Source organism: Limulus polyphemus, unplaced genomic scaffold (genome assembly GCF_000517525.1).
Source record: "Limulus polyphemus unplaced genomic scaffold, Limulus_polyphemus-2.1.2 Scaffold1783, whole genome shotgun sequence".
Lineage (NCBI taxonomy): Eukaryota > Metazoa > Arthropoda > Merostomata > Xiphosura > Limulidae > Limulus > Limulus polyphemus.
The window spans coordinates 1-20,606 of NW_013667393.1; the positions used below are offsets into that span (position 1 = coordinate 1).

The 20,606-nt window shown below is 31.8% G+C and overlaps 1 protein-coding gene across 1 annotated transcript; it reads left to right on the plus strand.

The window, feature by feature from the left end:
• Positions 1-1,119: 1,119 nt before the first annotated feature.
• LOC106464922 (probable E3 ubiquitin-protein ligase HECTD4) lies at positions 1,120-19,135 on the plus strand. Its single transcript, XM_013925093.2, has 7 exons — positions 1,120-1,301; positions 2,014-2,186; positions 3,149-3,301; positions 5,267-5,388; positions 7,891-8,086; positions 9,447-9,669; positions 17,776-19,135. The coding sequence occupies exons 1-7, from the start codon at positions 1,136-1,138 to the stop codon at positions 17,910-17,912; spliced, it is 1,170 nt and encodes a 389-aa protein (XP_013780547.2). The 5' UTR covers positions 1,120-1,135; the 3' UTR covers positions 17,913-19,135.
• Positions 19,136-20,606: the final 1,471 nt, after the last annotated feature.

Below are 20,606 nucleotides of genomic sequence, written 5' to 3' on the forward strand. Positions count from 1 at the left end.
CTTTCATTGCTTTTACCGGTTGTTTGGCGCAGATAGCCAAGCCGCTTTGCGCCATAAAACACCAACCAACCAACCAAGATATGTCAAATCAACTAAACTTGTACAGAGACTCAGTACTGAAAATAACAGATAAAATATAAAGTTTTTTAAGAAACATTTGATAACTATCTGGACATAATAAGATTTCTCATGTGAAATTTGAAAATTTTCTGATGCAAAAAAGTATTTTTAATCTTAAAATGAAAATTACTTTGTATGTTGGATAGGCAACATGTGAAAAAAAGGCATGAGAAAAACATTGCTTAAGACTTAATAAAAATGTTTGATATTTTGTGTATGAAAGCAATATAATGTTTACTGATAATCTGCCAAATTACGTTAACATACGCTTACTAATTTAAAAGTTATAGTATGAAAGCTATAAAAAGCACAAAAGGGTTATGAGGTCAATCCCAGGGACCGAGCCCATGCTGAAAGAGATAAAGAAGTTCATTTTTCATTAAACCATGACAGTAAGATTTGGCTGAGTTTATTTTTTGGCTTTTGTTCTCACACTTGACCAGCCCTGGCATCTTCTTTAAGTCATTATCCTGTTGCACATTTCACCACTGTCATGTGACAACAATCCTATATATTATAAACTCTTGCATCTTTTGTCTTTGTGTATAATGATTTTGTAGATAAGCCCTGTATACTTAGGTGTATATCATACCTGAAGAAGACAGACCAGAGGTCTGTCAAAACATGTAGTATGTTCTCTGCTTAAAAGTTTCATTATGGTTATAAACTATTGTTAATGAGTTTACCATTTCATTGATTTTGTATACAAACCCTGCAGGCTTTGTTGTATAGCATACCTGAAGAAAACAGACCAAAGGTCTGTTAAAATATGTATGTTCTTTACTTAAAATTTTCATTATGGTTATAAATCATTGTTGATCAATGTATTGTTTCATTTGAATTGCAGTGTTTGATAACTATTCAAAAACCTTGTATTGTTACAGTGTCATTGAGCTGTAAAAGCTTGTAGCAGTTATATTTAATCACCTAATTTATATGTAGTATTTCACCATCTAGTTTTACTGTCTTTTAATTCAACTTCCATTTTGTTTTAATATTTTTTAATTTTTCATGCATGTTTGTAGTTGAGAACAAGAATGTTCTGGACACTCAGTTTTGTCAAGCTATGCGACAGCTACGAGGAATACCATCTGGACAGTTATGTGTGAGACTAGCTAGTGGTGGAGATCCAACATATGCTTTCACTGTGAAGTATACAGGAGAGGAAGTTCATGGAACAAGTATGTGTAGTGTGTTTTTATGGAACAGAATGAAATTATTCTGTTCTATAGAGTTGTTTGATATGTGATGATGCCATGTTTACCACTTCTGGCTCACTTTCCTAATGACATAGAAGAACTGAGCCCTTATGATTATCTAATTCTAAAAAGATTTACCAGTTTGTAGTCAAACTATACATTTTTAACTACAATGATAGCCTTGCAAGCCAGAAATGATAAGTCTGACCTAATGTTAAATAGATATTATATTTTAAAAAAAAGGTTTTGCACTTTATAAATCTTTATGTTTTGGCAACCGTTATGGCATTTTGATAATGTCTAAGTAAAATTAATTTAATGACTCCCAAGCTACAAATGGTAAGAATTTTGTGTTACATGTGTTGTACTTCTTAGGATTCTGTAAGGAGTGATTCAGAAAGGTTAAATATATATAGTTTGATCAGTTTAAGCTTATCTTCCACAATCTGAAGTTTATTATAGGTTGGTGGACTTTTCTGTGTTTGGGTGTCAGTCATGTACGTATTGCATTGACGTCAGGCTTATATTAAATCTGCAGCTTTGCAGCATGGACCCCAGATTTGTAGAATATATTTATTTGATATAACAGTTATGATAAAATACTATTGTTGGAAATAAGCTGTTATTTTTCATCTTTTACTATTTGATTTGTAAATACTTAATAATACATTGTATCTCTTCTTTCTGATACAAGGTGGATCATTCAGACATTTCTTGTCTCAAGTAGCTAGAGAATTACAAGGCCCTCTGCTGGCCTTGCTGATGCCTTGTCCTAGCTCAGCACTTAACCACAACAAGGGGAGATATATCCTGCGACCTGGGAATATGACCTTCTCTGAAGAACAGCTTCTTGTGGCTTTTGGTCAGGTGTGTTTCTTCTGACTACCATACACTTTGAAGTTCTTTAGTTTTAGTTTTATGTACAGAAGTAATGCCAATCTTATGTTGTGTAAGAAATTTCTGCTGGGGAATATTTACTTTTCTTTTACCACACAGGACAACATGTACCACACTATAAGCCCAGCATGTGTAGACCATAAAAGAAAAAGGTTGTAGCATGCTCAACCACCACAGCATGTCTTAGATAATTGTGATACCCTAACACGAATGCTTTGTATCCCAGATAATCTTTAGCCCAAGTTCATCATGCTCTATAACACTTCAGCACCCATCAAAACATGTCACAAATCATCTTAGCACAAGTGCATCATGCCTTATATTCCTTTAGCACAAAATACATCCTAGATCATCTTAGCACAAACTTTACAATAGAAACTTCACAACTGCTGTTCCTGAGAGTTTAATGTACACCTAGATATGTCTTTGCAAATGCAAAGGGTTTTCAACATTTGTTACCTATGCAATTAAACTTTTTTTTTTGCTGCTTCCACACTGATTACAGTTAATGACTGACATTCAAACATGTCACGTTAAAGTACCTAACTATGATCTTCTAAAATTTTTACATCATAATATAATTTTTATATTATTTTGAGAACTTTTAGAATGTTATACATGCAGTTTTTACTGTGGATGTTGTGTAGTGTAAAACTTTCATCTCTTATTGTTTACTTTTGATAGTGTACAGATGTTGATAATTTCATGTAGGATGTTTGTTGTTTTAATCATTTTCACAAGATACAACAGAAATAAAGATAAAAAATTACAATTAATCCTATTTTAAGCAACATTATCATATTTAAGAAAACGTGTGTATATTTTATTATACTGTTTGTGATATTAAGCATCGTTGATGAAACTTTCTCTGACGGATTCTCCAGTGTACTATACATTTAGCAATAAAACATTTTTTTTTTTTATGGTGACAGCTTCTAGGGATTACCATGCGTGCAGATATTCCTTTGCCACTGGACCTGATGTCATGCTTCTGGAAGTCCTTGCTGGGCCTACCTCTGGATCCAGTGACAGACTTACAACAAGCTGACTGTTTGACATACAAGTACTTGAAAGATCTGTCTACAGTGAGTCTATATGTCACATCCTTAAATTTTATATTATCCTTTATCATGGGTAGCTGATAAACTGTACTTAAATGAGTACTTTAATGATTTTCTAGGATGAATTTAATTATATTACTAAAATTATGAATTTTGTTTTAATCCTAAAACTGCGGAAGGAGTACCTATTTTTTAACTATTTGGACACCAAATTGCTTGTGAGTTCCTGATTTTGTTGATAACAGGATTCCTAATAATGTAATGGGTTGCCATCATATGTGGTAGATGCTGTTAGTTTAAGGGAAGGCTTGATAAATATTTGAAAGACAGAGGTTTGCTTTGAGTGTTTTATTTTAGTTCAGTATTTTGGATGGGATGACCTAGATGGACCAATAGCTCCCTTGTTATCCTTAAGTTGTGTATATTTATGTATAAATGAATAACACAGCAAAATAAAAACAATATTATAGTTAATCTTACAAATTACTACTGGGAATTTCTATATGTTTCTCATGGAAAATAATTGATTTCACACAATTTTTTTGCTCAGTTCTTTATACAGAGTGTTGTAAAAATAAGTTAGTAATAGGAGTTAATACAGACTGGATTAACTAATCTTGTATTTTACTAAAACCAGAACCTCTGAGCATGGATAGGTCAAAATGTGCATGTCTCAACCTTTAACAGACTTATATTCGAAATTAAACTGCTATATTATCAATGATTATCAAATAAAGTTATTATCAAAACATGATTTATAACTCAAGTTAATATTATGAGTTTTAATTTCTTAATGTCAAAAGGAAATATTTAAATAAATTTACAATCTTCTCTTGTCTGTATCACGTGACATTTGATCACACTGATTTGACCATTTTTGATGTCTTCATCACCCTTATATGATGTTCTGAGTTTAATAAAATTTTATACATATAGTCTAGATATTACTAAGGTATAGTCTAATGTTATAGACTCCAGTTCTTTTTTTTTTTTTTACAGAGATCTAAACCAGAAAGTCAAACCCATTTGCTACCTCCTCCTATCACATTCTCTCTTTCACCAAATGTCAATAATTATCTCTGATTATTTATAATCAATAGAAAGACTTACATATAATGCTAGCTTGTTCTCATGACAAATTTTCAATTATTGCACACAGATTCAGAGTTGCTATCACCAAGTTCAGCAAATCAGCTAAGGGCATTATTTCAAGACACTTATACCTTAGTTAGAAAGCCAGCTAAATTATAGTAGTTATAGGACATTGTATGCTTTGTGTGTATTATTATTTTATATTTTTAAGTGCATATTTGAAACGAATAAAAATATTTTATGTACTATTATCATCATTACAATAAAGTAAGGTGGCAGCCAACAACAAAAAAAACGAGGCCAGACATAACTACTATATTTTGTTTTTTTGTGTAGATTTTTTATTTATTCTTATTAGAGTAACTAAAATATGAAAATTAGAAATAGTCTGAGTCAGACTGGCTAAAGTAAATTCAGAGGCAAATCTTTAGTAGTTATACTTTATTAAAAATTTGGATTTTTTTTTTTGTGTACAACATATTTGTAATGTTTTCTAAAAGCAGAAGCTTTCCAAATTTCATGAAGGTACATTAACTGTAAGTATGTTTAATGTATGTATAGTTTTATAATTATGTGGTATTACAAGGTTGTACAAAATACTTGAGCCCACCTCCTCAGGGTTAATGCCACTTTCAGTTGGTTACTGTGGTAAATTTTGTCCTAGACAATTAAGTGTTTTATTGTTACTGTTTCTAGCATATATTTGGCATATATGCTACTGAACCAGTGATAAATCAGAATGCTATCTGGCAAATAATTTCTGCCTATTTTTCTAAAGATTTAGACCTATTCCAAAATTGGGCCTTAAGAAAAAGTACATTAACTGATCAAGAATTGTACTAGTAGTAATATGAGGTGACTGTCATGTCTTAAACCATGCTTAATTTTATTTTGTAGGCTTCAAGCGAATCAGAACTAAATCAAATACTGGAAGAGCATCACAAAACTTGTTTCGTGTACACTACACTTGGAGCTGGTGAAGTAGAGCTGTGTACTTTTGGCAAGAATTTATCCTTGAGGTGTGTCAATTGAAAAAAAAAATGAAAACAATAACTTATATTTCCATTCAGTTTTCTACATGTATATTGAGTATTAAAAAAGATGACAAGGGTTGTCAGTTCAAAGATTTTTTTGTTTTTCACTTTCTGGGTTACTCTAGGGGAAAAATCTATTTTTTCTTCTTTTATTTGTCATGTTGGTTCTTTGTTGAATTTAGAAATAAAAACACAACCATTTTTTTTATTTATGTCACTAATATAACTAATAATCATAAACTTTTTTATTTGTCACTATCTTTACAGTTTCTAGAATAATAACATTTTATGTCATTCCTACATTTGGAAGAATCATGACAAACAAAGTTTATTTTCTAAAGGTTATCCTTTAAAATATTAGAAAATTACAAAAGTACAACACAGAAAAGCAGGTTTGCTCCTATTCTAGCTTTCTATCCTATTAATAGGACTGTCTCCAGAAGAAAAAAAATTCCCAGAATAAGAGTGAGTCTGTTGTTAAAATGGTTTTAATATAGAATTAACATTTTTTATATCTCAACAATATTAGTTCTTGTTTTGTAAAGATAAATGTGGAAGCTTGCTATTGAAATAGTTTTAATATGGAGTAAACCTGTTTCTATCTTAATAATACTAGTTCTTTTTGCAAAGATACGAACGAAAGATGAACAAAACAAGGTGAAATGATTTAGTGTGTCATTTGTGGAGAAAGTCTTGGAGGACAGATCTACAAAAGTAGCACAGATGGAAGCGATGCCATTTTGAACAATGTCCGTTTTTTGTTGTCTGTGCTATTTTTGTAGATTAGTCCTCCAAGATTTTCTCCACAAGTGTCATGTTAAACTAGGCACTTACTGCTCATTTTGCCTTTGTTTGTTCATTATTAAGACTCTGCCTAACTATACATATAAAGCACAAAAAACTGTGTGTCTGTCTGTTTGTCCTTTATCTAACTACTCCTAGGTCACTGGGCCAGTCTCAACCAAAATTTTTGGGATGATAGTCTGGAACAAGGGGCATGTTAATGGGGGGTTCATGACTCCCTCCACCCCCATTATTGCTGTTATTGAGCATTTATTGTCTTTGACATAAGTTAATTACATTCATAGGAGGCACCATGTTCTTACACTAAAAACAAAAAAAACTGTTAAATCTATATATATAAAGCACACAAATCTGTGTGTTTGTCATTTTGTCCCTTATCTAATTACTCCTAGGTCGCTAGGTCGATCTCAACCAAACTTTGTAGGATGATAGATTGAAACAAGGGGCGTGTTAATGGGGAGGTTCATAACCCCTTCACCCCCATTATTGATGTTATTGAGCATTTATTATCATTGATGGTTAATGGTAACTACATTCATATATAGCACCACATTCTTACACCAAACAAAAAACTTTATGAAATTTTCCAACTCCCTAGTGGGACAGCAATAAATCTTCAGATTTAGAAGGCTAAAATCATGAGTTCAATTCCCCTCAGTGGACACAGCAGATAGCTCAATGTGGCTTTGCTATAAGAAAACACATATAACACATAACATATAACTTTCTATAACACAACATACACACAGTGTGGGGGAGGATCACACATACCTTTATATAACTCAGAGAGTGTGGTAGCACTTTCCATGAAGGAATGCAATGATAAAAAATTACCACCACTATTGCATTAATACATAAACTCAGATAAAGTTGATACAACAACAGTGATCATAATGCTGATGTGAAAAGCCATTTCTTGAGTTATACCCACTTCCTACTTTGATCTGTGTCCTTACAATTTCATCCCATAAGACACTTTTATGGCCAATTACCATCAATTAATTAAGAATGTGAAACAGTGTGGAAGGACATTAAGAAGTGGGTGTTGAAAGTGGGTAACAGAAAGCACCCCCTACTGCCACTACTTTGGCTGCTACCTCTTCAAACAAAATCACCCTGACCATCACATGGTGTGTACCATGTTTTAAACATACACATATTTAGTTCTTAAAGCTTATACAAAACGTTTGGTGAGGTAATAATGAATACTGTAATAATATGTTATGTTACAACTAAATTGTGTGAAAGTTAGGATTTTTGTATTATTTATCATAGTATCCACCCCCACATTTTTATAAGTTCATAACTCGGAAAAAGGATGTGTACCTCAGCTTGTCATCTATAAAACAAAAATGATTGCTTGTTATTCAAATGTTTTTAATTTGGAGTACATCTGTTTATGTGTTTTTAAAATATTTGCTCTTTTTATAAAGATAAAGAGTGAAAGTTCACTATTAAAATGATTTTAGTATGGAGTATGCCTGTTTGTGTTTTGAAAATATTTCTTCTTTTTGTAAAGATAAGAGTTAAAGTTATTTTAATATGGTGTTTGTGTCTTAACAAACTTAGTTCTTTTTGTGAAGATAAGAGTGAAAGCTTGTTGTTAACACGCTTTTAATATGAAGGAAATATGTTTTGATTCTTAATAGTATTAGAACTTTTTTTTAACTTTCTTTGGTACAGCTGGGAAAATCATGAACAATATGTTGAATCAGTGAAAACTTTGCGAATGAGGGAACTTGAAGCCAGAGACAGAATGGAAGCTATTAAAGCAGGGTTAGCATCTATCATACCTCTGACACTCTTTCATCTAATGTCTCCTCAAGATATAGAAATGAGAATCTGTGGTGTGCCAGAGACTGACTTGGAGTTTCTGAAAGTATGTGACCTACAGTATTTTTTAAATTGTGTATTTATTAGCTGACTGCATAAATATGGTAGATAGAGTACACTAAACACAACATACATGTGGTGGATAGAGTACACATAATAACATAAATTTGGTGTATAGAGTACACTCAATACAGCATGTGTGTGGCGTATAGAGTACACTAAACACAACATACGTGTGGTGGATAGAGTACACTAAACACAACATACATGTGGTGTATAGAGTACACATAATAACATAAATTTGGTGTATAGAGTACACTCAATACAGCATGTGTGTGGCGTATAAAGTACACTAAACACAACATACGTGTGGTGGATAGAGTACACTAAACACAACATGCATGTGGTGGATAGAGTACACTAAACACAACATACGTGTGGTGGATAGAATACACTAAACACAACATACGTGTGGTGGATAGAGTACACTAAACACGACATACATGTGGTGGATAGAGTACACTAAACACAACATGCATGTGGTGGATAGAGTACACTAAACACAACATGCATGTGGTGGATAGAGTACACTAAACACAACATCCGTGTGGTGGATAGAGTACACTAAACACAACATGCATGTGGTGTATAGAGTACACATAACATACAAAGGGTGTTAGTAAATTAATAGTTTTTAAAAAGTACAGATGTTTGTTACTCAAGTATTTAATTTTTGTATTCCAACTTTAATAATTGAAAATACTGTGAAGATTGTATTAAATACACTAATATTAATAGTAGTTTTTTTAAAATGTTATTTTAGGTGTGAGTATTGCTTATTTCTATTTCATCTCAGAAACAATATCAATGATAAGCTGATTACTGTATCATTTTCATGGTTAGCAGCCTCTGTGATTACCTAAGTCTATTTAATAATTAGCCTTAAATGATTGTATAAACTACTAACTATGAAACCCATTGATATCCAACTGCCATAACATTACTGTATCTAATTACTATAGTTAGTCCTAAAAAGAGGAGTACTCATTTGTACACAATTATGTGTGATATTAAGGTATTGAATGCTGAAAGCTAACAAAATTAGAAACCAAGAATCCCCTGATTTGAAATCTGTATTAGACATTAAGAATAATGTAGAAAAAGATCTGCAGTGAAGCATGATTTTTATTCCGACTAATGTACAAATTAGGAATAAAGTGGAATAGAATAGCTAAAGTCAAGAATAATCTTTATCTTGAATATTAGTCCTAAAGTCTTGTGTTGTTTCAGTTTTTTAATATACTGTTGATATAGTTACATGGGTACAGTTAACTTAAGCTGTTTTTTTTTTTACGTTTGCTTTTATTTTATATCAACTGTACTGTGTTCTCTCTCTGCTTTTAAAGTCCCACACAATATATCACGTGGGTTTGACGGAAACTGATGTTCATGTTGAATACTTTTGGAATGCTTTGGAGAGCCTGTCAACAGAGGAACTCCGTAAGTTCATCAAATTTGCTTGCAACCAAGACCGTATTCCAAGCACCTGCCCGTGCAAAGATGGTCAGGCTGATGCAGCCCATGTACCACCATACCCCATGAAGATAGCTCCTCCTGACTGTAGACCAGGTTAGTTTAATCATATCTAATTCAGTTATATTCTGTTTGTGACTTGATCTCATTTACTGGAATCAGTGTGTTGTTATGTTGTTTAATAACATAATCTCTTATCAAGTTTAAACATTTATAAAATTCTAACTGCATGAAGAGAGTTTTTTGTTTCTTAGAAAAGAAACTATAACACCTCAACCACTAATATGTCAGTTGTATCCCAGCCAACATGATGAGCCCTGGTATTGGAGAAAAGGTCTCATCAGCACTGGATGTCATGCAGATTTAGTGGGGTTGACATATTATTGCATATTCTTCTTTGCTTTCACTCATAAGTTCTTAGAATTAGTAATGACTTGTATAAAAAAACAGAAACACTGCATTCCTTTTAAAATTGTTTGGGATTGTAGAAATTTGAAATTGGTAAAAATAGGATAACTGCATTTAATTGTTACTTATCTTTTATCTGCAGCTCACCTAATATGTACTAATCTTTATATCTCTTACAACTACCTTCAAAACTATTCAAGTCCATTTATAATCCTCAAATTACCAACTCTATTCTCCACTGATGTGATCCACAGTTTAGTAAATAAATAGTTTAGAAAAATGTGTTTAAAAAACTAATGGGGTTCATATGGCATCTTGATAAAGGTCTCTTTCCAAGAAATTTTATATCAATATTAAGTGATTTTGTAGCAGTATTAAGTGAAACAAAATGGCGTAACAGCTTTATCGATAATAGGAGGTATCTCCAATGATATACTTATAGAGGAAAAATCCTCATAATGTTTACTGCCAGTATGCTGTTCGCTTTCAATATGTAATGTTTTTACTCAACAGTGTGTGAAAAATAGGTCATTCATTAGTAATGTATAAAAGAATAGATTTCTACCAACTCCTTATTCCATTCAAAGAAAGGGCTTCACAGGTTTAACTCGTACAGAACCAGATGGTAGAGCAGACGAGAGTATAAAATTGTCATTGCTATTTAATCAGCTTCTTGTTAACATCAAAACTCCTTCTAAGGGTATGGAAGTGTGGCATATAATTGTTATTGTCCAGTGGCTCATGACTAGTTGGGAGGTTCATGTTACTTCAAAATGTGGATTATGTTTTGCTTCAAAGACATCTTCAAATGCACTATAAATATATACATAAAGTGCAGCCTCAGTCCAGAGTCATACAATCCAAGCACGTCCAGTGAGAATTGCTGCAAGTCCTATTAATACATGAAAGGAATAAAAAAAATACAAATCATAAATGAAGTATCTGAATAGATTAATAGTGCATGGACTGGTGAATAGGCTCAACATTCCAGAAAACCAGGTTGAGCCTCATGAAGTTATCATGAATGTAGTGTCTGAATGGATTAGTAGCCTATGGACTTGTGAATAGACTCAACATCCCAGAAAACCAGGTTGAGCCTCGAGAAGTTAGGTCTCTTAATGGAATCTTAAATTTCATAACACATTTTTACTTTAATGATGACATAAGTTGACTTTAAAGAAAAAGTCTAATCATTATTGCATTTTATTTTGTTAAGCCAATTCTATTGAAGAGCTTTTTGTTGCTTTTATGCAAGTCTGTTTTGTAAAAATTTAAATAAAAGGAAAAATTAAATCAGTTCTTTGTACCTGTACAGAATATTAGTGTCCCTAATTTAAACTTTATATTTTGTTATGAAAATTACCTTATCCAATTTCCACCACTGCCAGTAATACTGATGTTATGAAATTCAAAAAACAAGTTGTTTTCTTTTTGGAGGGGGACTGATTTTGAGGTGTAATCATTGGAGGAGGTGGTCTATAAGGCTATGGCCAGGTGTGGAAGAGAGCAAAACCAGTGGGACATCATTAATGGATGACCCCCCTTAAGGCTATGCTAACAATAAGCCAAAAAATATACCCACAGAATACATATTACTTAGGTCTTGAAAGTAATGCTTGCAAATTGCTGCTTAGTGTTGCAGTTTCTCTAGTAAAACTTATAATACACTAGAAAAAATGTTAGTACACATGACAGATGGAAAATTCACAGATTCTTACAGTTGAATATTAATATACCCATGATACATGAATTTCAAGCATTTATTTTGCAAATTTTGTAATCCCCATTTGAGCTGCCTGATATACTCAGGCTAAGTATCAGGAAATTGATTGGTTGCCAAAGCAATTAATGTGTGAGCTACCCAGTTAGTCTGGCATCTGTATTTCAGTTTTGCTGGCAGCATGGTTGGAAATACTGTGTCCAAATAGTGTTCCCTTGAAGATAATGATAATAAAATAGAAATCACATATATATTTATAAACTGCAGATTTTTTATTTTTTTCCACATTCATTTTTACTTGGCTGTGATTAATACACATGCCATGCTTATTGATTTCTAATGCTTCACCAGCTTTGGCACTCATAACTTTGAATAACAGACTACTCTTTTAGTACAGGGTGTCATCAGCATTGGGATCTGTAGGCTCTTGTCAATCCACAAGTTCATGACCTAGATGCACCAGTTACTGCCCAAATGAAATATATTTAACATTTGTGAAATAGTTAAAATAAAAATACTATCACATGTCATTAAAATGAGTTTTAATATTCAAAAATATTTTAAATCATAATTGAAAAGATTTATACATTTATTTATTAATATTCAATGTGTGAAAGAATTAATTATGATACAGTTGTGGTTAATTTTACAGAAGAATAATGTTGTTGTATCAGTCCCAAATTTGCTAATGGAGAACAAATAGCAACTATTTGCTTCTTCCTTAAAAAGTTAAAGTCAAGGCATGTTATTAGTTTTTGATATATGTATGTATCAAAAGTATTTTTTCTTCACTTTCCAAGGGTTTTAAGAACTTAATTGATAGAAATTCAAAATAATAATAAAACATTCATTCTAACAGATTCAGTTTGTTAGACATTATATTTTGAAATCCCTTAATTAAATGCAGGGCTTCATCTTTCACATGAACAGATTTCTTTAATCTAAAGACTTTTTTTTTTCACAACCCTCAGTGACCCTAAAGATTATGTTATTTTAATAAATTTAGTATGTCCTTTTTTTTCCATACCTTTCAAACAGACATTTACAATGACAAGCATCTCAAAATACAACTGTTTCCTCAGCCTGCCTTAAGATACTTCTATCATGCTACACATCAATAATGTCAAGTATGCATATTTCCTGTGGATTTGGGCTTCGTTTTTTAACATTTGCTTTAATATTTGCTGCTCTTTTGTGTTTCAGTATAGCTTTTTTTTACATTGCTTGATCCTGATTGTTTAAGGAGTGACTTGTATTGGGAGCACATACAGCTTGTTTTTGTTGAAAAATCTGGCAACCCTTCTACACATGAACAATATTTTCTTCAGGCTTCCTTAAGATACTTCTATTTTGATACACATGAAAATTATTTTCCTCAATCCTGTGCTTCCCATTTCTTAAAAATACTAAAGCTAATGACAAGCTAAAACTTTGCATAAAATAACATCTTTTACCCCTAGAATTATAAATGGGGCCCATATGGACCCTAATGACTTTTTAAGTACATTTTTCGAAAATATTTAAGCAATAAACTGACTGTAAATTCACATTCATTAGTTTGTTAGTTATAGCAATAGTTCCCACTGCTAATCTACAGAAACATCTAATGAAGAAAAGACAAAAAAAGTGTTTAATTCATTCGGAATAAATAATCATGTCATTCAAATTCAAAAATTTTCTGACAACCCTATGAATAACTTTTAGCATTCTGTGTGCTTGTTATCAGAAGGTCATATACTGTAGTATAGGCCTATATATTCGTAATGGTTTGTAAGTTTCTTACAAAGATTTACTCATCCGAAGATTGAGTAAGTTTGGGAACCACTGGGTTACAGGGTTCCTAATTCCTTATGAGTTAAATAAAAATAGTAAGCAAAAATGCCATAAATATTGCATTTAATCCTATTTATTACTCTTGGAGTCTTCCATGTATTTTACAAAGAAAATAAGTTATTTAATCCAGTTCTTTTTATTGGCTCTTTAGAGGTTTAATAGGAAGATTAAATTTGATTTGCATCAGACAAGTTTGGTGGTAAATTTACCATATTCAGCCTCTGTATGCAAGACATACTATGTTATCTTTGGCAACCACAAAATAAAAAAAAAAATTTCACATGGTACATTGGGACTGTGGTTGCTTTATAAAAGTGATGATAAAAAACTATTCAATTAGTGTAGCCCAAGAGTTGGCAGTGGGTGACCTTCCTACTAGTCTATCACTTCAAAATTAGGGACGAATAGTCCAGATATCTATTGGTATAATTTTACATGAAATTCAACAAAACAAGAAACAAGGTGTACTATGTTAATACAAATGTCAATATGTTAGTATGTAGGCTCTTCCCTATCACTTGGGGATAAGTAGTTCAGATAGCCCTTGTAGCTTTGAGTAAAATTCAATAAAACAAGAAACAAGATGTACTATGTTAATACAAATGTCAATATGTTAGTATGTAGGCTCTTCCCTATCACTTGGGGATAAGTAGTTCAGATAGCCCTTGTAGCTTTGAGTAAAATTCAATAAAACAAAAATCAAGTTATACTATGTTAATAAAAACATTAGACTGTTTGAGGTAAATCACCTTAAAAAAATTGAGTTTTATTTTTATTTCCTTGGGGGTGACATTTGAAGCAAACACTTTTTGTGCCAGAAACAAGCTTGTTGGTTTATGGCAAACTAAAGCAAAGTATTCTGAAAGGAACCAAAACATGAGAAAAGAATACATGAAAACAGAATGTAATGTGAAATTTGAATAATATGGTAGTCATGAACCATGATAGTGGATCATAATAGGGATTGCAAGGAATAGCACAAAACCCTAATAGAACAGTCGGGCAAAAAGCACCTTAAACAGTAAAGATTTAGTTCAAACAACACTTTAAAACCTTTACTATACTAAGGCTGTACACATATATAAAAATGTACAAAAAAAAGCACGCATGTTAGACTTAAAAGGAAAAGAAAATCAGCTCAAAACAGCCTGTTTGTATTTCTTCTTATTATTATTACTTTCTTACCAGCCTACAACAAAAACAGCTTGGTATATTGTGCCCAAACCTTTTGTAGAATACTAAATAAGGTACTACAAAGGTCATAGAGGTATTGAAAAGTCAATTTGTTTCTTCTATATTTTATATAAGCTAAAATAATATCATAATTCTAGTATAAACAATGTTATCATTACCCCTTGAAGTTAGCTTTTTTTACTCTATCTGGTGTTCCTTTAAAAACTTAAGTACAGGGTAAAACTGGAATTACTAGCCAATAGCAGATGAACATTAGATAACTGTAACATGTAGATACACAATGCTTTGTACACCTATATTATGTATAAAGCGAAGGAGTAAAAAAAATCAATACACACAGTATTCAATTTCATTACATACTTTTGTAAAATAATTACTTTAAAAAACACAAAGGTTTATTTGAAGGGATGTTTTAGATGTATATGTTTTAGTTGAAAATGCTGCTTTTCTACTGGTAAAATTTTATGTGTGTTTAGTGGGGGTTGTGTTTTAGTCTAGGCATATATTTGCCCATTGCTATGCATTATATACAGAGAGAGAATTTAGTTACACAGAAACTATAAATGTTCGAAATATTCTCAAACAAACCTCCATGACAATTTCCATCTGCAGCTTAACATTTTACATCTCGAACTAATACGATCAAATAGTCAATAGCTACAGTAATTCATCATGAACCGTATCAGCTAACTACTAGCTATTATTATTATCATTACAATGTATAAAATTAGCTACCATATCAAGTAATCCTTTGCCCATAGTTGAGCATAAAGAAAGCCAGCAAACAAGGTAAATAAAAAAATTGTGAATTTGAAAACCTGCAAATAGGGATCATTAAAAAAATAATGAAGCAAGGCAAGAGACACTGTAGACATTATTCACTTAAACTACAAACTCTTATTTTGGCTCCATGCTATTATCTAAAATTACATTTGGTGGAGTGAAAATAGGGTTTTGTGGTTTGAATAATGTCTACAGCATCTCCAGCCTTGTTTCGTAACTTTTTTAGGATCCCTATTCGAAGGTTTTAAATTTTTTATTTATCTTGTGAAAACATAAGAAAGCTGAAGATAACAATGATGAGCTATTGATTAAAATTAGGGAAATAGAAAATGACTAAAGATATAAAAATAAGCCTATAGTTCAACACTTTAACAAAACGGATCATTCCATTGAACACTTTAAAGTTCTTGCCTATGACATGCTCCCTCTAACACCAATCAATGGATCATAATTTTAAAAAAATCAGTTTTTGATTAGATTGTACAAGTCCTTTTGCATTAAACCCATCTAACCTATATAAAAGCCAGTGTGTGTGTCACATCACACTTGATTTTTCAAAATAGGAGGAGACATAAAAGCCAAAATGCATTTATCCAGATAGAATAGTTTGATTACTGTTTGCTCATTATGATTTTAGTGACAGGGGTGCAAGGGAGTCATGAGAGAGGGGGGTGCCATGAAACCTTATAAGTGTAGGGAGTTTTGGTATAATTAGCCTAAAATAAGGACATAGTGCCTAGAGGCAAGTGCATAAAATTTTTCATTAATGTAAAAATTGCATCTCAATTTTAAGCTTAAGTCGTTTTTGAATTAAGTTATTTTCTGTTATATCACCTACGTTTTTAATAATAAAAAAGCCTCTTTAGTCAACAGAGACTCTAAGTTAAGAAATCAACAAATATTTTTCTAGTTTTGTTGTCTCTTCATTTCATTTTATACTTTCAGTACATAGACTAACAACAATATTAGGTTATACTTTTGTTGCTAAGCAACATATCATAAAAGCCATTGTTGGAACATAGTGTTACCAAAACACACTAGTTTTTCTATATATTAGAGGTTGTGAATCTAGCTGATTTTTATCAATAATTATTCTATGAATTTCATGAATGATCTTAATTTTGATTGGCTCACAAAGGAATTTACCAATGTTTGACTGCCTCAACTGCACTTTTCTGCCTCTTTATTGGTCAAGCTTGATCTCGCAAAATCTATTTATTTCAGGTAGCTATGAAATGTGAGGTTAGGCTATTCTATGGGGTGGGGGTGATAGTACTTCTCCTTTCATTTTTGGCAGGCCATATGCTAGTTTTAAAATAACCTTCATTTACTTTTTTAGAAATTGTTTTCTTGTTAACTGTTTTTTATACATAAACTATATTTTTTAATCATTTTCTATATCATTAACGTTAATCAATAGCTCATCACCATTTTCTTCAGCTTTCTTGTATTGTCATTACCATATTGTTTAAATCTCGCTTTACAGTCTGTTCTTCTGTATTCTTTTCTTGTGTTTTGTTTCATATCAGAATGTCCTGCAGTAGTTTTTCATTAACTTACAGGCTTGTTTATGGCTTGAAAGAGAGCACTTGCTCAAAACATTGCTGACAAGAAAATAAAGAATAAAACTGAAATATTTTTGGTGGTTTATCTCCAACATTGTAAATTTATTTTTTTTGTCATTTTTACATTTTTTTTTTCTTCATATTAGTGGCGTATTTTCCTTATTACTGTGTTTACAAACACTAAACCAGCCTTGGGAGAATTTTAAAAAATAGTGTTTTAGTCCATATAAAAATATTTGAATCTCATCCATTACTAGCACAAGTATATAATTACTGCAGTTTTGATAAAGCAGTGACACAAGATGTTATTTACATAAGATATAGCCACTGTTGACTGCAGTGACAGTGCGAGTACTGATTATATGTGTCGTATATGGTGATTGGTGCGGTGAAGACAGTTCAGCCTATCACCTTGCATTAAACATTTTGGAAGTATATCACTCATGATTGCATGCAGATTAGGGTAGTATGTGCCAGATGGTGCTAATCTAGTGTTCTGTATTATGCTAAATGCTAATTTATTTTTAGTGATGCATTTTTCATGATGATTTTGGATATTTTTATATGTTTTGATTACTTTTATACAAGTATACACACACACAAAATATACATAAGTGAGATAAATCAAAGCCACCAACCAGGATACTCCACTGCTTCATATGTTAATAAAAATGTTGATATGTTATCTTTGATATCTAGGCTCCCCAGATTCCAGATTTATTAGGGTGGAGACCTGTATGTTCATGCTAAAGCTACCACAGTATTCATCACAGGAAGTTATGACTGAGAAGCTTTTATATGCCATACATTGTCGTGAAGATCCCTTGAGTGGATGATGATGTCCTACTGGGGTTTGGCTTTTAGGATCTAGTCTTGGATGATTTATTTTATGTTTCATTTGTCTGTGATCATAAAAAATTGTTTATTAGGGGATAAGTGCCTGGTAAGATGAAAAGTAAATTAGATATTATAGTCTATCCAAATTTCTTAGAAAAGACCCAAAACTTGTTTAGCCATTACACTTCCACACTAAAAATATTGTATTTATCCAGATCAAAGACATTTATTCTTGATATGTTTTCTCAAGTTTCGTGCATGAATTGGATTTTGTAAAAATGATACATGCTTCTAATCTCTTACATGCTGGAACTTAAAAGATTTTTTTAAGCTTATAAAAGTCCATGGAATCAATGTATAACGCTTTTACTTAGTAAAATTCAAGTTTTGTGCATGAATTGGATTTTGTATAAAGATACATGCTTCTAATCTCTTCCATGTTGGAACTTAAAAGATTTTTTTAAGCTTATAAAAGTCCATGGAATCAACATAAAATGCTTTTACTTAGTAAAATTCAAATGTCTAATTCTTATCTCTAACTGATATAAGGTGTCTTATAGTAGCCTGCTGCACTTATGTCAACATTCTGTTGAAGCGGCCCTGATTTTTGTGAGAAATTAGTTTTTAGATATTTTTTCTTTTAAAACATTGTTGGTAAAAAAAAAAGAAAATTTTGGAAATGTTGTGGTAGTTTTGTGCAGATAATTTTGTTTCTCAACCCGTAAAAGATCTTCTGTGAACGAAATCAGTTTGTGGTTAAACGGAATGGAATGTGTGTTTATTTCACCATACTAAAGTTAAAAGACAATTCAGGGGAAATTGTAAAATGTGTTGTGATGCTTTAGTGTGAGTTACTCAGCTGAAATTCTGACACAGAATTTTTAAAACTAGGCACATAGACCCAGTTCAACTTTTTTTTCTTTTTAGTAGTCTACTTAATTGTATTTTCATTCTAGCACTGTCAAATTTAAATTTTATTTTTTAGTCTGGAAAAATGTTCAGTTGTTTAATTTATCAAAACTTTTTAGGCTAACTTATACATCTGTTGATTTTATATTTGATGTTGTATTTTTTAGTTTAGTAAAGTCTTTACGAGGTTTATTGCCATTTAAGTGTTCAGCATGTGATATTCACATAGTACTTAACATGTAGATGCACCATAGACATATTGATGTATAAAAAAACACTAGTGTGAAAATAAAACATATCATTTTCACTGGTGCTTTCGTTTGCTGTGGTCTGTTTGTAATTTTGAAAAATCTCTTGTAGATTTTTATTTGTAACAAAGTTAACATACTACATTGTTTAGTTAATAGTGGTTTTTAAATCCACTTTGTTTTACATTGAGAGTGTTGGTTATTTCCCTTGAAATATACTCATCTTTTTTTTCTATTCATACTTAGACCAGATGATTATCTCTACTGTTAAATGGGTTAGAACTGAGCACAAAACTTCTTGACTATTGTCTATATTGTCGTTATGTAACTGATGTAACAAAAAGCATAAACAAACTCAAAGTATTTAATATCAAAGTAAATTTTTTTCTTCACTTCTTTGATAGGATAGAAAGATTGTGGTAAGTTACTGTGACTATTGAATTGCAATAATATTCAAGCACGTAAAAGTATTTTATGTTTCCAGCCGTTCTTTTCACATAAGAACTCTCTAGAAAATGTCTTATTCTGTGCTATACAGAGATTGAATATGTTATATTAAAATGATTTTAAAGCCTCACCACACCATTACAGTACATGGTGCTATGTCTCATGCACTATCTGACAACTGTACATCTTGATAATAGCCCTGCAGCATAAGTTCCATTGCAAAAAGCTCCTACTTAAGGCTGTCTTGTCCAAACCACACCACTCCTCCCTGCTTGTTTTCCATTATCTATCTAGTGTATGAGGTCAACTGTTCTTAGTGCTTGTTTTAACAGCCTGATTACACAGGAATCCATAAGTACTGTGTTCAGTGACTTGATCGATATACCACGAGATGGAATAGCTTGAATACCTGTTTCATACTTCAGCTGCTTGGAAGTGTGCAGTGGTTGAATGGGAGGATGACTAGGAACCTTATCTTGGTGAATTGATACCTTGTTGATCATATTTTTAAGTGGAAATCCTTCTTGATTAACTTGTATCTTGTTACCTCGGGTACATGGATGGCCTTTGCCACTGAAGTTTTTTGTTTGTGGATTTTCACATGTTACAAGACTTTCTTACCATGGCTGGAGTACAAGTTGTTGGAGGTCTCTTTCTGAATGGGCCTGATGCCCCAAGGTGATCTATATACCTTTGTTTTCCAATACCATTAAGTACAAGGGATATCCTTATATTGGAAATTCTAAATCCCTGAACTAAACACATCTTTATGATCTTAGTGTATGAATATTTTACGTTGGAAAGAGGTGTTAAATACTTTTCCCAAAGGCAATCAGTTTTGGGTGGCTTCACACTATGTACAAAATGCCAAACAATGTCAAAATGTAGTTCTAATACATGCTGTTCCACTGTGATTTTATATCTGCTAGGGTTATCATGTGGCTTTCTGATTTACATATTCAAATTCGTTTTAATATAACATACTAAATCCTTTGCATTGTACTTCATTTAAAATTAAACAACTTATATTGATATCCTGCAGTTTTCAATGTGCTGGTTAAATGGAAAAAGTAACCCTATTAATTACAT